General features: G+C 32.5%; 1 protein-coding gene and 1 pseudogene across 1 annotated transcript; both read right to left on the bottom strand.

Moving 5' to 3' along the window:
• Nucleotides 1-3,002: 3,002 nt before the first annotated feature.
• LOC131946165 (uncharacterized) lies at nucleotides 3,003-17,542 on the bottom strand. Its single transcript, XM_059306814.1, has 11 exons — nucleotides 17,473-17,542; nucleotides 16,785-16,962; nucleotides 16,351-16,433; nucleotides 15,887-16,005; nucleotides 14,701-14,863; nucleotides 14,295-14,467; nucleotides 13,178-13,322; nucleotides 11,490-11,747; nucleotides 7,762-7,882; nucleotides 7,026-7,168; nucleotides 3,003-3,070 (listed from the first exon to the last, which is right to left on the bottom strand). Exons 2-11 carry the CDS (start codon nucleotides 16,943-16,945, stop codon nucleotides 3,003-3,005), a joined length of 1,434 nt encoding a protein of 477 aa, XP_059162797.1. The 5' UTR covers nucleotides 16,946-16,962; nucleotides 17,473-17,542.
• A 2,600-nt stretch (nucleotides 17,543-20,142) lies between these two features.
• On the bottom strand, nucleotides 20,143-21,292 carry LOC131946167 (hsp90 co-chaperone Cdc37-like; annotated as a pseudogene).
• Nucleotides 21,293-21,499: the final 207 nt, after the last annotated feature.

The following is a 21,499-nucleotide window of genomic DNA, read 5'->3' on the forward strand; positions in this document are numbered from 1 at the left end:
TATTAGATCCAAATAGTAGAACCTTTACATTTTTGAGCGATTTCCGATAACCGGAAGTGGAATTTTTCTTCTTCGAATTTTTCAAAAGCCTATAACTTGAGTACTATCTCACATAGATAAATGAAATTCCACGTGTAAGTAAGAGATATAATTCTAAGTCTTCTGTCAAATTTTAAGTAACTTCGTTGACCGGACGTAGTAATTTTCGATATTTCCGATTTCTCAAAAAACGCATGTGATTTTATAAAGTACTAATAATATTCCGCACTATTATGCACATTTTATTTGGCGTTCACTTGGTGTGCAACTATTTTTTCTACGAGATTTTATGCTATTTTAAAAAGTTTAAGTATTGAAAATGGCTTAAAAATCATGTCTATATCCCGAGTTGCCATCCCCTGTTGTTTCATATAAGAATATTCGAGAAAGTTTAGGGGAGATCACTCCCGATTTATTTCATATTTCAATTTATATGTAAGTTTGTCGATTCTTTATTACTGATTTTTGTTTAATCTACCCCCTCATTTTATCTTTCCATATATATCTGCAGTATCAAGTTTAGGTTGTTTTTTTTTTTACTTTCTCGTATACGAAGTAGACCTATAGAGAAAGTATTGTATTCGTGGAAACGAAAATCGAGATTTTTGCAAATCTCGACGATTTACACCTCCCTAAGTCGGAAAAACATAGTTTTGCAATCTTGTCCGTCTGTGTATGTGTGTGTGTGTCCGTATGTCTGTGTGTGTGTGTCGTCGGATGTCTGTGTGTGTTTGTGTGTGTGCGTTTGTGTGTGTGTGTGTTTAAACACGATGACTTGAGTACCGTTACAGCTAGGTTGATGAAATTTCATATAAAAGTATAATATCATCCAATTTGCAGTTTTGTATTAACTTTTAAGCGATTTCCGGTTACCGGAAGTGGAACTTATTCTACTTTCATTTTTTCAAAAGCCTATAATTTGATTACTGTTTCAGATAGTTGAACGAAATTTCACATATAAGTAAAAGGTCTACTTTTCTGCCCTCTGTCAGATTTAGAGAAATTTACGTTGAACGGAAGTAGTAATTTATGCTGTTTCCTTTTTCTCAAATAACGCATGTGAATTTATAAGGTACTACTAATATTGCGCTCTATTACACATAGATTTTTTGGCGTTCATTTGGTGCGCATTTAATTTTCTACGTAATTCTATTATATTTTAAAAAGTTTAAGTAATAAAAATGGATTAAAAATATTGTCTATATACCGAGTTGCCATCCCCTGTAGTGTTATATAAGAATATTCGAGAAAGTTCAGGGGATTCAAAACATATAGTATTTCAATACAGTGCTCGTTCACCAACTGTCTCCACATTTTCTGAAAACTTATCGTTTTGATATGACTCTCCTTTTGGGCAATTGTTTTATTGTGGATGCTGGATGTTTTGCTTCTAATGTTTTTTATTGCTTAGCGAGATAAAGCTTCTGGTTGCTAAACCGAAAAGTCCGGAGTTTGAATCAGCAGGCAAATTGGGCTCAAAAGCCAGGATAAAAAACCTTAAAAAACCTTGATTGAATTTAAGTTCAAAACATCAAAAGGAAAACAAAAACAGATATTGCTATTTTTTAAAGATTTATTTTATTAATTATGATAAAAATATAAAGAAGGTTTATTAATTGTATATTTTTAAAATTTAGTTATGTGTGTATTTGCACATGGTATTTAACACATGTTAAATTTTATTAAAGCAATGTATCTAACTTTAAAAACGTTTTTAAAACAATTTTATAAATTTTGTTCTGCTGAATCACGTATGTACATGTGTAATCTATTGCATTATTACATGAAGTCTAGGGTAATATAATTTAATATTTGTTCAACAGATTAAAGCCTGTAATCATTCCTAGTATTGTTTGGTCCTCTTAATTAAAGTTTTCAACAATTATATTTTATATCAAGTAACGTAAACATTTATCAAACAAATTTCTTAAATATAAACACTGTCAGTTTTTAAAGAAAATACTTACATAAAATATTAAAGTTCAGTATCAATCAAGATTTCCTGGATACAACAAAATAAAACCATCTAACCTTTTTATGGAAAAAACGATCAATTAATATCAAAAGTGCTTCTTTTATGTGGGCTACGTGAAAGTGGTTGTGGTTTTCAAAAAGTATACTACAATAATGAAAAATTGCGTTTTAAAAATGATTAATAAATATAATACACTTACATGTTAATGTTAAATAATAGTGCTTAATTTAATTTTTTAATGTTGTATTATATCGAAAGATAATTTGAATACCCATCAAAACATTATATATATATATATATATATATATATATATATATATATATATATATATATATATATATATATATATATATATATATATATATATATATATATATATATATATATATATATATATACATATGTATGTATATATATATGTATGTATATATATATATATATATATATATATATATATATATATATATATATATATATATATATATATATAGAGAGAGAGAGAGAGAGAGAGAGAGAGAGAGAGAGAGAGAGAGAGAGAGAGAGAGAGATATAATGTTGGAAGTTGTAATACTTAGAACTGAACAGTAATTTAATGTTTTAAAAAAATCATAAAATGTATTTGATCAGCAGATGATAATTTCTTCTTGTTAACTAATGGAAAATGTATTTCATTTTAACATACAGAAATGAAGCCTTTCTAACCTACACTTATTATACCGCTACAATTTTCAAGCTTTGAAAAAAAAATGTTTATTATTGACATTTTGTTTTATTTTTTAAAATTACAAAACACAAAGGCAGCTACCAATAAAAATATTTCAAGGGCATTTTTTTCTATAATCCGGCCATAATCCACTAAACCTAAAATTGATTTCAATTACTTCAATTTTAATTTTAACAAAGCGATATTGTTGCACGTTTTTTTAATTTGTGTAAAAAGCTGACATAATATAACACATATTTTTAAATGGTGCTTGTTTTACTGTTCTAAAAAATTGATAACAGTGATGCAACCATAACCATCAAGAAACAACAGTGTAAGGCCGAAGCTCCAGCTGGAATAAATAAGAAAATGTGTGAATTTTAAAAAGTAACTATATGTAATATTATATGAGGTACAGATCATTGAGATTAAACTATATTGGTGTTAAAGTCTCACATGGAAGGTAAGAAAGAATTAACATTAGTTTTCTGGGTTTTCTTTTTATTCACGTCGAAATTCGTGAAAAGGTTTTGACTATTTGACAAGTATCTGCACGCAGCCACAAAAGTCGACATCTTTCAAAACACTCTTGCTGTAAGTTATAAATGGATGCGATTGCTATTTCTTTGTGCTTAATTTGGCGTTTGATGTAGCCGTGAGTCATGTTAAGAAAATGGCACAAGACAGAGGCCCATACCCTACCAGGGGTGACAGGCAGTGATTATGATGTTGAATAAAATGGATGCACTGTAATTATGCAAAAAAATTATAACCTTTCAGAGCAGAAAAAAAACTTACTTTTGCCATCCTGTCCGTCTATAAACTCGATAACTTGAGTACCGTTTCAGTTATGTTGACCACATTTTAATAAATAAGTATAATCTCAACTGTTAGTTATTATCAACTTTTGAGCGATTTGCGGTAAACAGAAGTGATACGTACTCTATTTTCCGTCTATAAAAAGCTGATAACTTGAGTACCATTAAAGCTAGGTATGTAAAATTATTAATATAAATATAAGGTTGTATACGAAGTTGTTTTTGTTTTTTAAAAGTTTTAAAAATTCTTGTGACCAAAAGTGGTACGTTCCTCTGTTTTGTTGGCAAAACTGTCTCATATAAGTAGACAAAATATCATTTACAAATATAGGATCTTATAGTTCGATAACTCTCAAAATTTAAGTGTCCTTTGATATCCAAAAATAGTACTTTCGTTTTCTAAAATACAGATAGCATTTAGATAAACAGTGAGATAAACAAAAAATTTAAAATAAGTGTACGACTTTATTTTTGATAACATTCAGTGGCGTAGGCAGGGGGGGGGGTTAGGGGGGGGGGGTCATACCCCCCATAGACCCCTCGGTATATATAAAAAGTATGAGGGGGGTGCAAATCGAAAGTTTGAGGGGGGGGGGTGCAAATCGAAAGTTTGAGGGGGGGGGGGTGCAAATCGAAAGTTTGAGGGGGGGTGCAAATCGAAAGTTTGTCCCCGGGTAAAAATTGGAACCCCCCCCCCCCTTGAGACGATCCTGGCTACGCCACTGATAACATTTGAATTGATTTCCGGTGAAAAAAAATTTGTACGGTATTTTCAATTTTCAGAAAACATCACTTCTACCTGATGGATTAGTTTTAAACTTCTCACGAAGGTCCAGAATATGTATGTGTCCAAAGTACTGTTACTCTTTTTACAAGTTTTTATTTAACTCACTTCCTCGTCAGTCGTCACTTGTCAGTCTAGATCGAGACGCCCGAGCGAAATCGCAGGCTTTTCTAACTGACGGACACGGTTCGTAGTTGGTACGTGGGTCAAGATATAAAGAAAATGCAACATGACATTAAATTTGACTTAATTGGTTGCCTGATTAATTTTTAAATATTAATTTAAATTTTGTCCAAATTAATAGACTGCCTCATCAAACTATTCCGCGCTACTAGGCACTCGTCATCACGTTTAATAGGTGCGCAACGGTTTTCAGACATGCAACTCTAGTGTAAATAAAACATGTAAAGTACTACAATAAAATTTCATAAAAAACGTTTTAATAACAAGCTTTTATGTAATAATGCACTAAAAAAGGAGAAAAAAATTATACACTACTATTTAAATAACTATCCAGAAAAGCGTGGTTCTCTTCCTAAATATTAGTAATGGTATCCAATAGACACTAAAGTGACCCACGCTTTTCTTTATAGTTATTTAAATAGTAGTGTATAACTTATTTTCTCCTTTTTTGTGCATTATTACATAAAAGCTTGTTACTAAAACTTTTTAATGAAATTTTTTACAAGATTTTATTTAGCTTGTTCCCTCTGTCGTCGATCTGTCGTCATTTTGTCTGTCTAGATCGAAACGCCCGAGCGGAATTTCGGGCACTTCTAACTGATAGATTCGGTTCAAATTTGGTCGTGGGTCAAGACATAAACACATTGCGATCTGACATTAAATTGGACTCAATTGGATGCCTAATTAATTTTTTATGAATTAATTAAAATTGTGTAAAATTAGTAGGCAGTCTGATCCAACTATTCCGCACTATTATACTTGCGTTATCACGTTTATTAGTTGCGCAACAGTTTTTAGTTATGCAACTCTGTTGTAAATTTTAAAAATAATGTATTTATAAAACGCTTTTATGTAATAATGCACTAAAAGGAGAAAATAAATGATTTCCTTTAAATACTAATATATAAAAGCCAATGTGCGCACTTCTCTTTCTCTCTCTCCCTCTCTCTCTCTCTCTCTCTCTGTCCGCAACATTTTTAAGGCTATTTGATCAGTGTGTTCAGCTATATATGGAGCAGTAAAAGATTCGAACTTTTGTTGACAATAATATGTTGGTTGTTTCAAATGTACAAACACTAAATTTTATTAAATGAAGGAAAATAAAAATAAAGGCATATTCGAATGTAGAAACACATTTTTAATAGTGCAACTGAACAAGTTTCTTTGCTTTGTCACTAATATCGTTCAATGTGTAGTAGAGCACAAAGCGTTGTGACCTATAACTATTTTATAAAATATTTTTCTCAAGTATAACATAAATATATAGGCCTATAATTCACGTGTAACGGGTATCGACTGCTTGTATATAATAATACCTTACTATTTAAATTACCATAAAGAAAAGCGTTGGTCACTTGCTACTTATTAGAAAAGGTATCAAATAGAGACTAAAGTGACCCACGCTTTTCTTTATAGTAATTAAAATATTAGTGTTTTATAATATATTTTTAAAAAATCATTTATTTTCAATTTTTAGTGCATTATTGCATAAAAGCTTATTAATATAATGTTTTTTTATGATTTTTACTTTCTCGTATATACGAAGTATAGAGAAAGTCTTGTAATCGTGCAAAAAAATCGAGATTTTTACAAATCTCGACATTTTACACCTCACTGATACGAAAAAAACATAATTTTGCAATCTTGTCCGTAGCCTATGTCTGTGTGTCTGTGTGTCTGTGTGTGTGTGTGTGTGTGTGTGTGTGTGTGTGTGTGTGTAAATACGATAACTTGAGTACCGTAACAGATAGGTTGATGACATTTCATATATAAGTATTTTATCAAAATCGTAGATCCGTATCAACTTTTGAGCGATTTCCGATAACCGAAAGTGGTACTTTATCTACTTTGAATTTTTCAAAAGCCTATAACTTGAGTACTATTTTAGATAGATAAATGGAATTTCACATGTAAGTAAAACATCAAATTCTCTACCTTCTGTAAAATTATGTGTAATTTCCGTTGACCGAAAGTACTAATTTACGTTATATCCGATTTCTCAAAAAATTTATAAAGTACTAATAATATTGCGCACTATTATGCACATCTTTATTTGGCGTTCACTTGGTGTGCAATTCTTTTTTGTACGAGATTTTATTCTATTTTAAAAACTTTAAGTATTTAAAAAGGAGTTCCCATCCCCTGTTGTTTTATATAAGAATATTAGAGAAAGTTTAGGGGAGATCACTCCCGGTTTATTTTTTACGTTAATGTTACGTTTTTCAAAAGTTTGTTATTAAGGTGTAAAAAGCTATTTTGTAATACAATTCAATTTTTCTTAAAACATTTGTAAACAAACATACGTATCTGAGTTAGAGTAAAGCATAGCCTATGACGGCTAGTATATATATACCTACCTGCATATATATATATATACATATATATATATATATATATATATATATATATATATATATATATATATCTGGTGGTTACGCTTTTCGTTTCATACAACAGACATTTACTGCTTACGGTGACAACATAGAAAATATACTATACAATGCAGGTGCCACATGACTAACCTGTGATGGCAATTATAAACGGATCGCTGTGGCTGAACGCGCCATTGTATGTAGAAGTGCATGTATATTTCCCATCATTTGTTACTGCAGCTGCTTTTGTTATTGTGTATGTGTCGGTTTCAATCAGAGTGACGGCATCATCTCTAAAAAGAAAAGTAAAAGAAACTAGGATTGCTTATAGTTTAAATGGACAATAGAAAAATACATGTTTAGACTTTGTTTCATAGATATTATTTGAAAAATTGCATTGAAATCAGTTCGCTCAATGGCTCAACGCATGCACTGTTCTCGTATCGTCATTGTTTGCATATATTGCTATGCGGCATTCACTTGTGAAATACTAATTCTTAATTCCTTAATGTCTCTTTATTCTCGCTGGAAGGAATTATATTTTAAATATTTAGTAACGATGAATGTTAAATTGAAGTTACACCTGTATATACACTCCACACTAATGTAAAGAAGTTAAGGGAGGAGTTTTGACAATTAACGCTAAGTTAGACGATGTGTTTAAGATCTGATATACTATACATTCAGAACAGGGCATACAATTTTTAAAAGTTTAGTTACTTTAAAATAATTTGCATTTGCAACCTATGCAAGTTTAGAGTTTGGGTAAGGTTTTTATGATATGTTACGAACATATGTAAAATTGCTTTACCTCCATAATGGAATTAGTTGAAGGAGGCACACAAATATGATGTTCTTTTATTTTTATCATTATGAAAATTCTTACTTTGTCCATGAGTAGCTCCAACCGTCTGTCAAACTTGAGCCAGTGTTACATTTCAGTTCGTAATCACAGCCTGCACGATAGATGATTCCAGGAGTAACACGGGTGACAGTGGGTTTCATAACTGTTGGGAGTTATAAAAATCACTTTTATAGAAACTGTGCTAAATATATTTGTAATTTCATGAAAATAAATCATTATATCAAATATAGTTACATCATTAGCCCATAATATTTAGTCTTCAAATGTTTCTAACTTTTTAATATGGCTTAGCTGTTGCGATGTGAATGAAGGAATGGCAATAGATTTTTTAAATCAATATTTTTATAAATATTGATTTTTTTAAACGTCCAATAAATATAAATTTTATTGCAATAAAAGTGATTTTTCACGAAATACGCTTAATCTTCTACATAATATATTAATACTTTAACTAAATAATTTGATTTTTTAATAATATTACACCTTCAAAGACACTGTTTAACTAGATTTAACTATCTCTATACTTCAAACCTAACCCTAACTCATATCTTCACACCAAATGAATTCGTCATTTCACACCGAATATCATGCCACTCCCTGGGTCATCGCAGAGGCGTAGCGACCCTTCCCGGCGCCTGGGGACAAACTTCCAATTTGGCACCCCCCTCGGGAGCAAAGTTTTAATTTGCACCCCCCCCCCCCTTCAAACTTTCGATTTGCACCCCCCCTCAAACTATTTATAATTTGTTTTTCCAACCCATTTGGCGCCCCCTAAGGTCGGCGCCCTGGGACATATGTACCCCCACCCGACCCCTCCCCCCCCTCGCTACGCCTCTTGGTCATCGAGTGATGACGTCCACGTAGGAATGGAGGTGAGTCCTGAAGTAAACACTTGTGGAAGTAGAGGTTGGTTTAGCATTAGCATCCACACACACTAGTTCTAATATCAGTATAACTATAACAATATAAAAAGGCTAAAATACATGCGTTGATAGTATTCAAAACACTATATTAAATCACAAAATAGATTCAAAACCGAAGAAAATACTGTTTATAAATGAGTCATTCAATTGTTTTGTTGATTTTTAAAACTATTTTTATTATTTTTTGTCCGAAATAGGCTTGAAAAGCTGGTTCCTAATTGTTCCAAATGGTTGTTGCCAGAAAGCATATTTTTCTACCAAAATTGATTATTTTGAAAAATATGTTAAATACAAACTGATTTCCGGTTTTTTTAAGGTTATCAATATTCAAACAAATAATCTATTATTTGTAATATAATAGTACTTTAGCAAACACTGTTATTTTTAATTTGGATTAGTAGACCGCTATTACGTATTTTATCATGGGAAACAATTGTTCTGTCTAACATTGATATACTTTCACTGGCCAGTCCTGTTGACTTTATGGAAGAGGTTGAGGGGAGCTTTTTAAAAATATTTGAGTTGATAAAATAATTCTTAACTGCTTTCAACGGCTTATATTCAATATAAAATATAAAAAAGTGTAATCGATAGTTCCCAAACGGCTTTAATTTTTCAAAATGTAACTCTTATTGTAAAATTTCATAAAATTGTTGGTTCTCTATAGAAATGACAGATGAATATATCGATAAAAGTTATAGCCTAATTGAAATAAAGCATTATAGTGCATTATTGTTTTGAATCGGCAATTCTGTCGTATTTGTTTTGCATGCCATGTTTGACTTAAACAAAAATAGAGACAGTACTCCGTTTGGAGTTCGGATCTAATAACAGGGATTCATTTGGTGTAAAAAGAATATAAGGGTGAGGTGGGCATATTGGAATATTTTTTTGTGTTAGCAGTGCTGTCGACAGTTTCTGGAAACTGGAGAACAAAAGGAGAAAATTGATGGGGTTTTTTTTTATATTTAATAATGAACTACTATAGCTATAACTATGAATGAAAGCTAGGTTCGCTTCATAAATTCCTTTAATTGCGATGTGATACATGGTACCCCCCCCCCGGGCAAATTTTTACCGTACTACGCAGACAACGGCTATCTTCGAGCGGGTATTACATCTTTTATTCCCCGCGAGGCATCATAAACTATACATCATTCTATCTGCCAAGCGCTCGTGTACCCACTGGTTTAGTGACTTTTTTCTTTGTTCTACAAATAAGTGGAATAAACGTTGTTTTCTACACTGTAAAATTTGATGTCAGACTCCATATAAGGACATACTCGTAAAAATAATGAATGGGAAAAGATTCATTGATACGCTTGACCAATCATATTAGCAGTGTTTCTTCCAGACTTTTTTTCTCCGGGGGGGGGGGGGGGGGGGGGGAGGGGAAGATGCCTGGAAGAAACTCTGCATATTAGAGTACAGTAAATCAAAATAAATCACGATAGGTTGCAACTAACCACGTGGGCTATATAGCCATCTTGTTTCTAGATAAACAAAACAATCGCATGTCTCGTTTGTTAACATGCATATACTATTCTATTTGTTGTTTTAAAATTATACAACAACATTTAGGTTAGTATTTGAAACTTTGCCAAGAAATGTACTGTTGGTTGTCATTGGAACACTACTAAGCGCTGTTAAGTACGTTTTATACTAAGCTGAAGCAATGTGTCATGGACATGTCTGTCAGTTTGAAGAATGTACCAAGTCCATCCCCTTTTCCCCCTTCTAGCTAATCAACCAGCGGCCGGTTTTAATCGTATTACATCAGGCTGTGATAGGTTTGAAAGCTTTCATCAGACTCTACAACGGACTGTAAACGACACATGTGTTAGTGTGTAAGCCCATCGCTCGGTGTAGGGTTTACTAGCAACTAATGAAAATACTTGATGGGATAGTTTTGGTTTTGGTTTAGAGAAAAAGACAAAATTATTAACCTTACACCAGTTGCATTTCTCCCTCAACGGGTCATTTATCTAGGTATATATATATTTCCTAATTTGTTTGGGGGATGAGACGGTTGACGTGCTGTGATGGGGAGCAGAGCCCCCCCCCCCTCTCCCACTCCCTAAAGATATGTCTGTTCAGAAGACGTACAATTACAAGGACTGAAGATCTCCTAAACACTTCAGTACTACGGAGATGGAAATTGTGGTCAAAATGAAGTTAGGGTCTGATATAGTAAAGACTTCACGAAGAAAAAAAACCGCTAGCTACATAAACATCACTAAACTTAATAATTGTTGGCAAAAATTTGTTTAACTCTTTCAGCTTCATCAAATAAAGACAACCGCATTAAATTAGCGGTAGACTAAACCATATACATTAGTATGGTCTTACATTTCAAGTCATAATCTCTTAGTGGCTTTTCTGACCTACGCTGACTATAGCTTAGTTTTTCTGTCAATATACTGGTGTGCGAATTACCCGCTTACCCTCTACTGATCTTATAATTCTATGCATATTGCAGATTTTCTGATCTGGAAAACTCGGACAAAGAAATAAATATGTGGAAGTCCCGACGAAATATGATTATATGTAAATATTAGTAGATAGATAAATTTGCGAAAATAGATATTCATATATATATATATATATATATATATATATATATATATATATATATATATATATATATATATATAAAGCATCAATACACTTCAAATACATTTTAGCAATAAAATAAATTATAACATGCAAAATGAAGAGGATGCTTACTAGTTTGAATCTAAACTTTTACATAGAAAACAAATATGCATGAATAAGACGGCACTATTTACATGAGAATAAAAGGTACGATAAGACACATAAACTTACTAGCATGAAAAGACGAATTAGCCGTCGTATACCGGTTCTTTGAAGCTTGACATTTGTATTCTCCAATGTCAGCTACTGTGAAATTGTATAATTGGATCTTCCAGTCTGCTTGTCCGTCGATGAACTTGTTGTTAAAAAACCATGTGTAGGTAAGTGTATTATCTACTGATCCGCCACATGATAAAATTAAGGTTGAACCTATACTTATGGCAGGAAGACTAGCCTTTATTAAAACAGGGGCCGTCAGGTAGCTAGGATCTGTAATAAAACAATTGTTCTAATGCACATAAATACAGAAAAAGATTAATCGTCTAAAAGCCCCATGTCTAATAGCATAAATAAGTCAATGTTGATTGAGTGTACATGTGACCGAATTAATAGTAGATTAGGACAGCGACAGCTCATTCTGGCCGTTTTACTGTATTACTGGGGACGCTATGAACTCATGAGGATTTGCTACCTGCTTTGTTTTAGTAGATAATGCACTGTAAAAGCAACTAGCTGGAGAAATATACAACCGTTTTTTATTGGTTGTAAAAAAAAGTAGATTAATAGGATATATTATGTGTAGAACAACTGCCTTCAAGATATATTACTGGATACGGTGAAATAAGAGACCGCCCATTCTCAATAACACAGGTAGTTTGTAGTGAAGAGACCAATAATTCAATCAGTGGAAAAGAAATAAAAAAGTATATGAAGAAACAAACCACGCTAAAATAACACAGAGATAGTTTTTACTTTAAAATAATTTGGTAGAGTAGGGATAACATTAGGGAGCTAAATTTTTTGGAACCCAGTCAAATTCTTCAGCAAATTGGTGAATTCTTTATTTGATTTATGCATATTACAGGTTAACTTATGATTAATTTTAAATTTAAAACATTTAAAACAAAAAGACAATTTTTTTTTAGATAAAACTCACTTTTTTTCTATCAATTTATTTCTTAATTCAGCATTAGCATCATTTAGCTATGTACCAAAAAAATTTCGATGTAAAACATGGTACCCTCTCCCCCCACTATCAAATGTTTATACAATAACGCAGAAAGCGGCTCTCTTCGAGCGTGTATTGTTTATAGTTGTTTAATCGGCTCTACTTCATTATCTCTCGTATACAAACTTTCCGCTGAAATACAAAAATATATCAATCGAAAACTTACAACAGATATCTAAATGCACATACTAGTCAATTGCTTTTCCATACAAAACAAGTGGTCTTTTAATGTTTTGTTCTAAATAAGAAACCACGCAGTGCTCTTTTCCACCCTTCATTTCACTTTTTCTCAAATTCGCATTTTGACCTAAAATTCAAACCCTACGACTCTGCAACTAAATGTCATACAAGATTTTAAACTTTCCTTGTGCATTGAGAATTCACATTTTAAAATTTTAAAATGTACTCATTCAGTTTACTGAAATACTATGGGAAACGTAAATCTTTGTGTAGTTCAACCCTCTTATTTTAATTTTTTTACGTAAAACAAGTATAAAACATATATTAGCTAGCAAAATACTACATTTTAAAACTTTAGAAATATACGGACTGGTATCGGGAATTTAAGTCTAAACACACTGAGACTTGTTAATATTATTTTAATTTGTAATCTGTGGGACCTACGTTTATTATTCATTTTTTACTTTCCGTAATAAAAACGTACTAACATCTAAAATATAAACCAACTCACTGACAGTTACTTGTATGGTCAATGCTGACTTTACTGCAGTATATTCTTTATACGCGGCTGAGCATTCATAAACTGAGCTACTTGCTTCAGTTGTAGGCACTTTATATGTCTTTGAGGTACCGTTTTGTTTCACCTTACTACTAAACTGAAATTATAGAAATGTTTTGATAATTAAACAAATGAAATTTTATACTTTGGACATTGATAAATCCATAACTAGAAAAAAAATATGTATTTATTATTTTAAAAATCTGTTCCACCATTTGAAATCAAAGTACTAAAACAATTTTTTTAAAACCTTAAGCTTCTAATGCAATGAATATTTTTTTAAAATAAAATAATTTTTTTGTCTTTAATAAAAGCAACGGTCACTAAAAAAAATAAGAGATTTCATGAGCGACCAGAGCTTTTATTAAAGAAAGCAAGTTTGTATAATATTTTTTTTTAATTTTTGTGCAAACAAAAGCTTACTTTTACAAAGTTTCTTATATTTGTTTTATTTTCAATTTTTGAGTAATTCATTTGTAAAGACGTAGACACCACATAACAGAGATGGTCTTTGTCACCAGGACACCTTGAAAAATCCCGGTGGGCCACCAAGAAAAATTCTCGGTGGGCCGCCAAAATCAGTGATGTAATGTGTCTTAATTTAATAACCCTTCAGATTTGTCCTTTTTTAAATTATTGTTTCATGCAATTTATAAAGTGACTCGGGACTTTGTAGGCATGCCCTCGGGCTTTAATAGGGGGAAAAAAGCATTATGAAAATTTTGATTTGGGAACGGGCCGATTCTAATTTATTTCCCCGGAAGCTTGGACACCGTCTTTCCAGCCTAGCCACATACTACTTAAAATTTTCGCTTTGAAGCCCGATAGTAACTCGCAATATCTTAGTCAGGCAAGAAACCAACTATCAGTAACGAAACAGTTTGCCTTCGTATGATAGCAGGTTGAGCGATTGTAAGTAATTACTCTTTAATCTCTACTTTTTATTAACGAATTTATTTTTTACTTTATTTTGAAATGTTGCATTAAGACTGGGTAAAAGTTTAGTAACAAGGTTTGCAATATTCATTTACAAACCCGACGTGTAACGTGAAGTTGGAAAAACACTAACCACTTCTAAAAATTCGTATATTATTGGCATTACAGGGTCCAGAGATTCTGGTGCTGGGGTGGTCTGGCAGGTGATGGTTGGTCCTACTGCTCCAATATTGTAAGTTGTGTCTGTTTTAAGCTCTTCATCATTTGCATCAGTTACAATCGCTTTCACTGAGGTGACTTTGATATCTAGTTTAAATATTTTAACAAAGTCAATTAAATTAAATTATTAACATATTTGCAGCCTTTGTAGTACAAGAAAAAAACATACTAATTTGTTTAAAGTTTAAACTTTTTTCTTTTAAAAAGAAAATGTAAAATTTCGTTACTTGACTTTGGAAATGAATAGATGCGAGAAATAGATAAAGTAATAAAAGTTTTACAAATAATAACAAATATTTAATAAAAATACATGCACACACTGGCATCTTCTGTTGGTAAGGTCCCCATGTCATCTGAATCTATGAATGTAATCTGCTCGAACGGTTCCAGTCTGCAGGATATTTTCTTCCCACTATAAGTGCTGTTCATAGAGATTTGAGTAGTCATCGATTTAGTGCTCTCAGCTACAGGTTTGGAATCAACCTATTTGTTTAATATAAAAAATCTAAGACAGTTTTTACTCTCTTAAAAATATAATAATACCTTCCTAAAGAAGTTTCTTTACAAAGTGGTTCCTATTTTTTAGTGTCACTGTAAATTGATCAACGAGCACTGCATTGTTATTTTTCAATACTTTTTGTCAACTAATACACACTGGTTAATAAAACTGTGTTTGAACAAGCTTTTATTGAACTTGCTTCCTCTGTTGTCAGTCGAAAGTCTGTCGTCATAGACCGAAACGGGCGAGCGATATTTCGGGCACTTCTAACTGACAAATTCGTTTCAAGGTTGGCACGTGGGTCAAGACTTGAAGACATTAAATTTGACTTAATTAGATTATTTTTTATGAACTAATTACGCGCATAGATCATGTTCATTTGGTGTGCAATACTTTTTAGTCATGCAACTGGCTCCCGGTCAAAAAACACCTGAACATAAACCCCCCGAGATAAACCCCTTGGACATAAACCCCCCGCAACACGAACCCCCTGGACAAAACCCCCCATAAAAGTGCAATGAACTATGGCACCTACGTTAGTTTTTAAGAAGCACCCTACAGTATTGAAAAAGCGGCACACAACATTCGCTGATTGAACCGATCAAGGGGCCGTACGCGGCGCCACTGCGGTAATATAATTGGGGGCCCACGATAGCGCCTCTCTACGTTACTGACACCTGGGCGATGGATGAAGTGTGTTCTACCTCACTATTACGGAGAGTGATTACTTTATACTCAAGGCTTTCTGATGCGCGCTGGGCGATTGTAAACCCGTGCCCGACAAATATGATCCAAGAAATATAGTGCAGGCGTTGTTTACATTTTAAAAACTCTGGCTTAGAAAACAAGATCACATGTCTAAAAATATAGGATTGGTAACGCATTGATGAAACCCTCATAGAATGTTTCGTCAGACTTTCTTCTAACCTCGCGGCAACACTCGGGGACGGGCACGCTACTAATATACATATGGCCATTTTCCACTTATAAAAACAAATCTAACATACCAGAAAAGTGGTTTTCCCAGCAAAACCCATCGGTGCATCAGAGCAAGTAAGAACTACATTTCTTCCAGGGTAAATTGTTGTGCCTTCAGGTTCTATTTTCAGTGTCTGTTTCTTTGAATCTGGAAATAAAATGATAACATACGGCATCGGTATAGCCATTTCGTCTTTGCTTTAAGAGTTGGATATTGTGTTCGAGGGTAGGGAGGACTCTCACTAGGCGCGAACGTCCGGGAAAACATTGGGTTCATCATGCATGGGAAGGACGACGCTTTTTTCATACCTAAGCTGTATTAGAGAATAATCGTATTAAACCGTTATTTTTTTTAATTTCATCTTCCCAAATGTATACCGATGTAGGTATAGGTAGGCGAGGAAACGGTGAACTTTGTACAACCATCTTTATTTGTTAATGTATAACATCTGCGAATCCATACAATTTCGTTTACCGTATTGTTAATACATACATGTGTTTCCTTCAACAGCAGTGATGGTTAACGCAGAACTATTATCCGAGTGTAAGCTCACGGTGTTTGATAGGGCTTGACATCTGGGTGGAAATATTCAAAATAAAATTATGTGTTGTGGACTTATATTTACTATGTATAGAATATGTTATAATTTTATGAGAAGCGTCTATTTTCTAAATTTAATTAGTGGTAGATTACACGTTTGCTGTATCTCATTATCGATCTGTTCATTTTTTTATATGTACCAGTAAATGACGTTAAAATAAGCCTAAAACATACAAAAATATGTATAAGCATTATAAAATATTTAAGTCAATTTAAGTTGCATTACTATAACATTTAATTAACAGAGTATGCTTTTTGTTACCCTGAATATAAAAATGTCAAGGTTTGTTAAGAACTCGTTCTTTGATAACTTAGCAAGAAATTACTTGTAAACTCCAGCTTTCTTTATGTGTATACTCGGGGTAGTGGCCGACAGCAGTACGTCGCCGAGATACCATGATGCGGTACCTGAGACTGTGTCACAAGTTAAGACGCCAGTTGAACCGTTGATTAAGTCGGTTGTTCTACCTGTCTCCTGAGATACCATGGGTGTTTCTAGTTTCTCTGTTTGTACATAAAAGAAAGAAATAAAATAGACAAAAGAAGCAACAATTTGTCAATATGCGTATTTATATAATATTAGATTTTTGTTTACATTGATTTGGAGTCAAGGCTTGGCGAGCCAAGAGCTATATTTAGCTAATGGGATTAAATTGATATAAATAACAAAGAGCAAATATTGTTGAATATCTAATTTCATAATGAACATGGACGTTTAATTAACATTATATTGAATGTATGATAAAGAAAATGTAATCTTGTCTTGTCATAATACTATATTATTTTATAGCAGTTCTCTCCCCTTGCATCAAGAAATAATAGTCCATTAAAATATAGATCTATAGCATTTTTACAATTTACAAGCCTCAACTTAACGTTTCCTTGTTATTTTGACTTCTTGCTAGGTCAAAATTTGGGGAGCAAACTCCAACTTTTTCTACCGAACCTATTCGTTTCAAACTTGACACGCAGGATACGAACCTATAACCTTTTTTCAATGATTGTTTTACTTACTGCCGCATCCGGTTTTAATAGGGATAAAACCAGGTTTGCATTCGCAGATTTTATTCGCAGTGCATATTTTAGATACGATTGTACAGTCTTCATGTTTAGAGCACTGGACGCCGTAGGCTAAAGCTGTACATTCTGCAAAGATTGAGAAACAGAACTCTTGGAATTTATTTTTTGTTAAATGATTGAAATATATATATATATATATATATATATATATATATATATATATATATATATATATATATATATATATATATATAAATATATATATATATATATATATATATATATATATATATATAAATATATATATATATATATATATATATATATATATATATATATATATATATATAATTAATATATTTTATGAGCACACATACTTTAAAAAAAAAATCCCCAAACATTTACCAAACAATAAATTTAGATTAAATATCTTTTAACTTCGTTGTTATTCACTCGTTTTGTATAATTTTCGTGAACCTGAGCTACGGCTCTCTCCTTTTTGTCTGGAATCAACCTGAAACTGTACATATAAGAATGGACATAAATCTGCACCCTAACTAACTCTCCCCAACCCATTGCATGTTTCTATTTCGGCAGAGAAAATTTCCAGAAAAACAAACGTTTTTAAAATGAAGCCATCAAGACTTACTACAACCCCAACTAAACTAATACAGACCAGAATACCTAAAGGCAAACTATAAGGACAACCAAGCTAACCTAACACCAACCAAACTAACTTAAGGCCACCTATAAGGACACCCCAACTAACCAAATGCCACCAGACTAAATTAACGCCACCCATAATGACACCCCAACAAACATAATGCTACACAGCATAATATAAGGCCACCCATAATGCCACCCAGACTTGGGTATCATTATAGTTGACCTTAATTTAGTCTGGCTCGCATTTGGTTAGTTGGGATTTCATTATGGATGGCTTAAGTTAGTCTGGGTCGCATTACTTTAGTCTGGCTGGCATTTGGTTGGTTGGGATTTCATTATGGATGGCTTAAGTTAGTCTGGGTCGCATTACTTTAGTCTGGGTGGCATTTGGTTAGTTTGGGTGGCATTATGGGTGGCCTTTAGTTAGTTCTGTATAAACTTTTCAGCGATTTCCGATAACCGAAAGTGGCACTTATTCTACTTTAAATTTTTCAAAAACCTATAAATTGTTTCAGATAGACAAATGAAACTTCAAAAATATAGGTAAAAGATCTAATTATGTGCCTTCTGTCGAGTTTTAAGTAATTTCCGTTGAACGGAAGTAGTATTTTACGATATTTCCAATTTCTCAAAAACACATGTGAATTTATAAAGTACTAATAATATTCCGCACTAATATACACAGATTTTTTTCGTGCGCAATTCTTTTTCTACGAGATTCTATTCTATTATAATAAATTTAAGTAATTTAAAAAATGAATTAAAAATCATGTTGCCATCCCTCGTAGTTTTATATAAGAATATTCGAGAAAGTTTACGGGAGATTACTCCCGGTTTATTTTCTCACGAAACAGGAAAAATGTTTTTAAAATGTTTTAAAATTGTGTTTTCAATTTCGTAAATGAACTCACAAATCTGTCTATTACAAGAAGGGAGATGGTAGATACACTTTACACTAATAAATCTGGCAAAACTAACCCAATACACAATAAATAAAGTTTTAACATCAATTCTACCCGTTATGTTTACTCTGTTTGTTCTTCCTATGGGAGAAGGCATTGTCTAACGGTAGCTTACCAATATGAATTTAACGTGATAATCACGGACTCGATGTAGTAGTTATGTGATTTGAAATCACCCCACCCCCCTCCATTTATAAGCAACCTTTTCGTCCAGGGTGATGAAACGTGGGAGAAAAAAAATAAAACATAATGGGAAGAGACACATGCTTGAAGCTACAGTCTGCTATCACAGGCTGGCTATTTTTTTTTTAGTCTTTTACAATTTTTGTTATTGTAAACTATTGGTCAATTCAATAGTACATGTAATGTGCCATTATTTACAAAATAAAATTAAACTCATTAAAAGTTAGATTGATGAGAAATTACACCTTAAAATTGTACACTATGCAATTCGATAAAAGACAGTTATAAAAACAATTACAGAATTGCAGTTGCCCATCAATGCTTTTGTAACTAAATATTCAAAAGTTTTTAAGTACATTTCACAACTGGTACCAGAAAAGTGAACACTAATCACTATGGTTTTATTCTGCTATGTAAATAAATCTTTAAATAGGTTTACGTTTTTTTAGTAAACACTACTAAACCTGTTTACTTTTAGTGCATTGTGGTAATTAATACAGCCTGTGTTAATAATTAAAATGATAGAACAATATATGATTATGCAACTGAAATACTGAACTGATAAACAACATTAGCTTATTCAAATATAAATTTAAAATAGCTCAATAGCAATGGCTATAGTTTTAATTCCCAATGACCAATATGACTTTTTTATTTAGCAGCAACACAAAATTTAATAAAAATTCAGTTGAACAGTTTTATAAAACAATAATAAAAAAGTTATTTGTTAACAAATTACTTCCTATTGATGGATAAAAAAAAACAAGTTATAACCAGAAGTTACACAGTTTAGAAATATACGAATTGTATATCTATTTCTGTAATAATAAAACATAATTTTCAGAAGGGACTATCAATCAACTTTTTCATAAACTTCCTCTTCCTTGGATTCTTGTACTCCACTAGCCTCTTCTTTGTCATCTCCCCCAGGGACCCATAGGCCTGAGCCAATGCAGCGCTTTATGTGGTATGCTGCTTCCTCTTGAGGCCTTTCTGCTACTGTCTTTTGCAAAAATGCTATGTCTTGAGCCTCAAAGCAAGCCCGCAGTTTTTCTGGAAGTGATTGCATCACTTCTTCAGGATCTAAGCCTCCAGGAACTAAACGTTTTTTAAGCTCTTCCTCTTCATATTCTTTCATGGCTTCTTCAATCCTTATTCTAGCCCTCTCCTGAATGCTTGATATGAAAGCTTCAAGCTCATCATTAAAAGCATCAGTGTACTGTTTTTCTCTAAGTTTAATTCTGGAGATAAAAGCCCCGACACAACTGCGAGGATCAGTCTTTAGACTTTTGGCCAGTTCCAAAATAAATTGCATGACACTGCATTGATGACTAACATGTTTCATGAGATCATGTTTCTCTTCCACCTCTAGATCAATACACCAGATAACAAGATAGTTGGCAGTCTCCTCACACTCAATATAGTTGTGTTCTGTTAGATACTGCTTGCTGTCATCCCACTTCTGAAGCATGCCATACTTGCGGATTTCACTCTTATATTTTTTTAGTAAAGTCTTGCTGCTTGCTAATTTTTTCTTCTGCTGAAAGTTCTTTCGGTGGTGGTGCTGCTTTATTTATCAGTGTTTTAGATTTTGCTTCTTTACAAATGGTGTCAATATTCAAAGGTGTCAATTTTTCTTCTTTTTTGAGTTCCTCTTCCATCTTCCTATATTCTTCTTCTTGTTCCTCTAGTTCTGAAAGTTCATTCTTGAGCTTTTGAAATTCAGATGATGCAGACTCTTTAGCCTCTTTTACTTTCCTTTTCATCTCTGCTATTCTTTGTTGATAACTGTTTATCTTGCTCAAACTTCTCTTTCTTCTTTTTTTTTTTTTGCTCCTCCATTCTTTCAACTCTTGCTTGATGACGCCATCTGAATAAACTGGGTGTGTCGATATTTGGATGGGTATCATCTTCATCATCAGACATCTCAATATGATCCCATTTTCTATAATTTATGGTAGACATTTTTAGGTTCAGATTTGATAAATCTCTTCTCTCAACTTGACTACTTTAATGAAGGCTTAAGAAATGTCTCTATATGGCACCATATTATGTCTCACTTCTTTATCGCTATCATTAATACACAAGTTCATATTCGAAGATAGATTTAACTTGCCTATTTCACATAACATATGCATATCCATTATTTTAGGTAAGTATATTTAGATCATCTACCACATGCATGCAGATTTAAAGATCTATAAATGTAC

The sequence above is a fragment of the Physella acuta genome, unplaced genomic scaffold (assembly GCF_028476545.2).
Source record: "Physella acuta isolate Inbredline_101_S28 unplaced genomic scaffold, ASM2847654v3 ptg000546l, whole genome shotgun sequence".
NCBI lineage: Eukaryota > Metazoa > Mollusca > Gastropoda > Physidae > Physella > Physella acuta.

What these genes read in the sequence shown, in the direction of transcription:
- LOC131946165 (XM_059306814.1), bottom strand. Translation starts at nt 16,945, where the DNA reads ATGGTATCTCAGGAGACAGGTAGAACAACCGACTTAATCAACGGTTCA. An exon ending in TGCTGTTGAAGGAAACACAT is followed by an intron (nt 16,006 to 16,350) that starts GTATGTATTAAC and finishes TTTTATTTCCAG; the next exon opens with ATTCAAAGAAACAGACACTG. An exon ending in TATACGAATTTTTAGAAGTG is followed by an intron (nt 13,323 to 14,294) that starts GTTAGTGTTTTT and finishes CTATAATTTCAG; the next exon opens with TTTAGTAGTAAGGTGAAACA.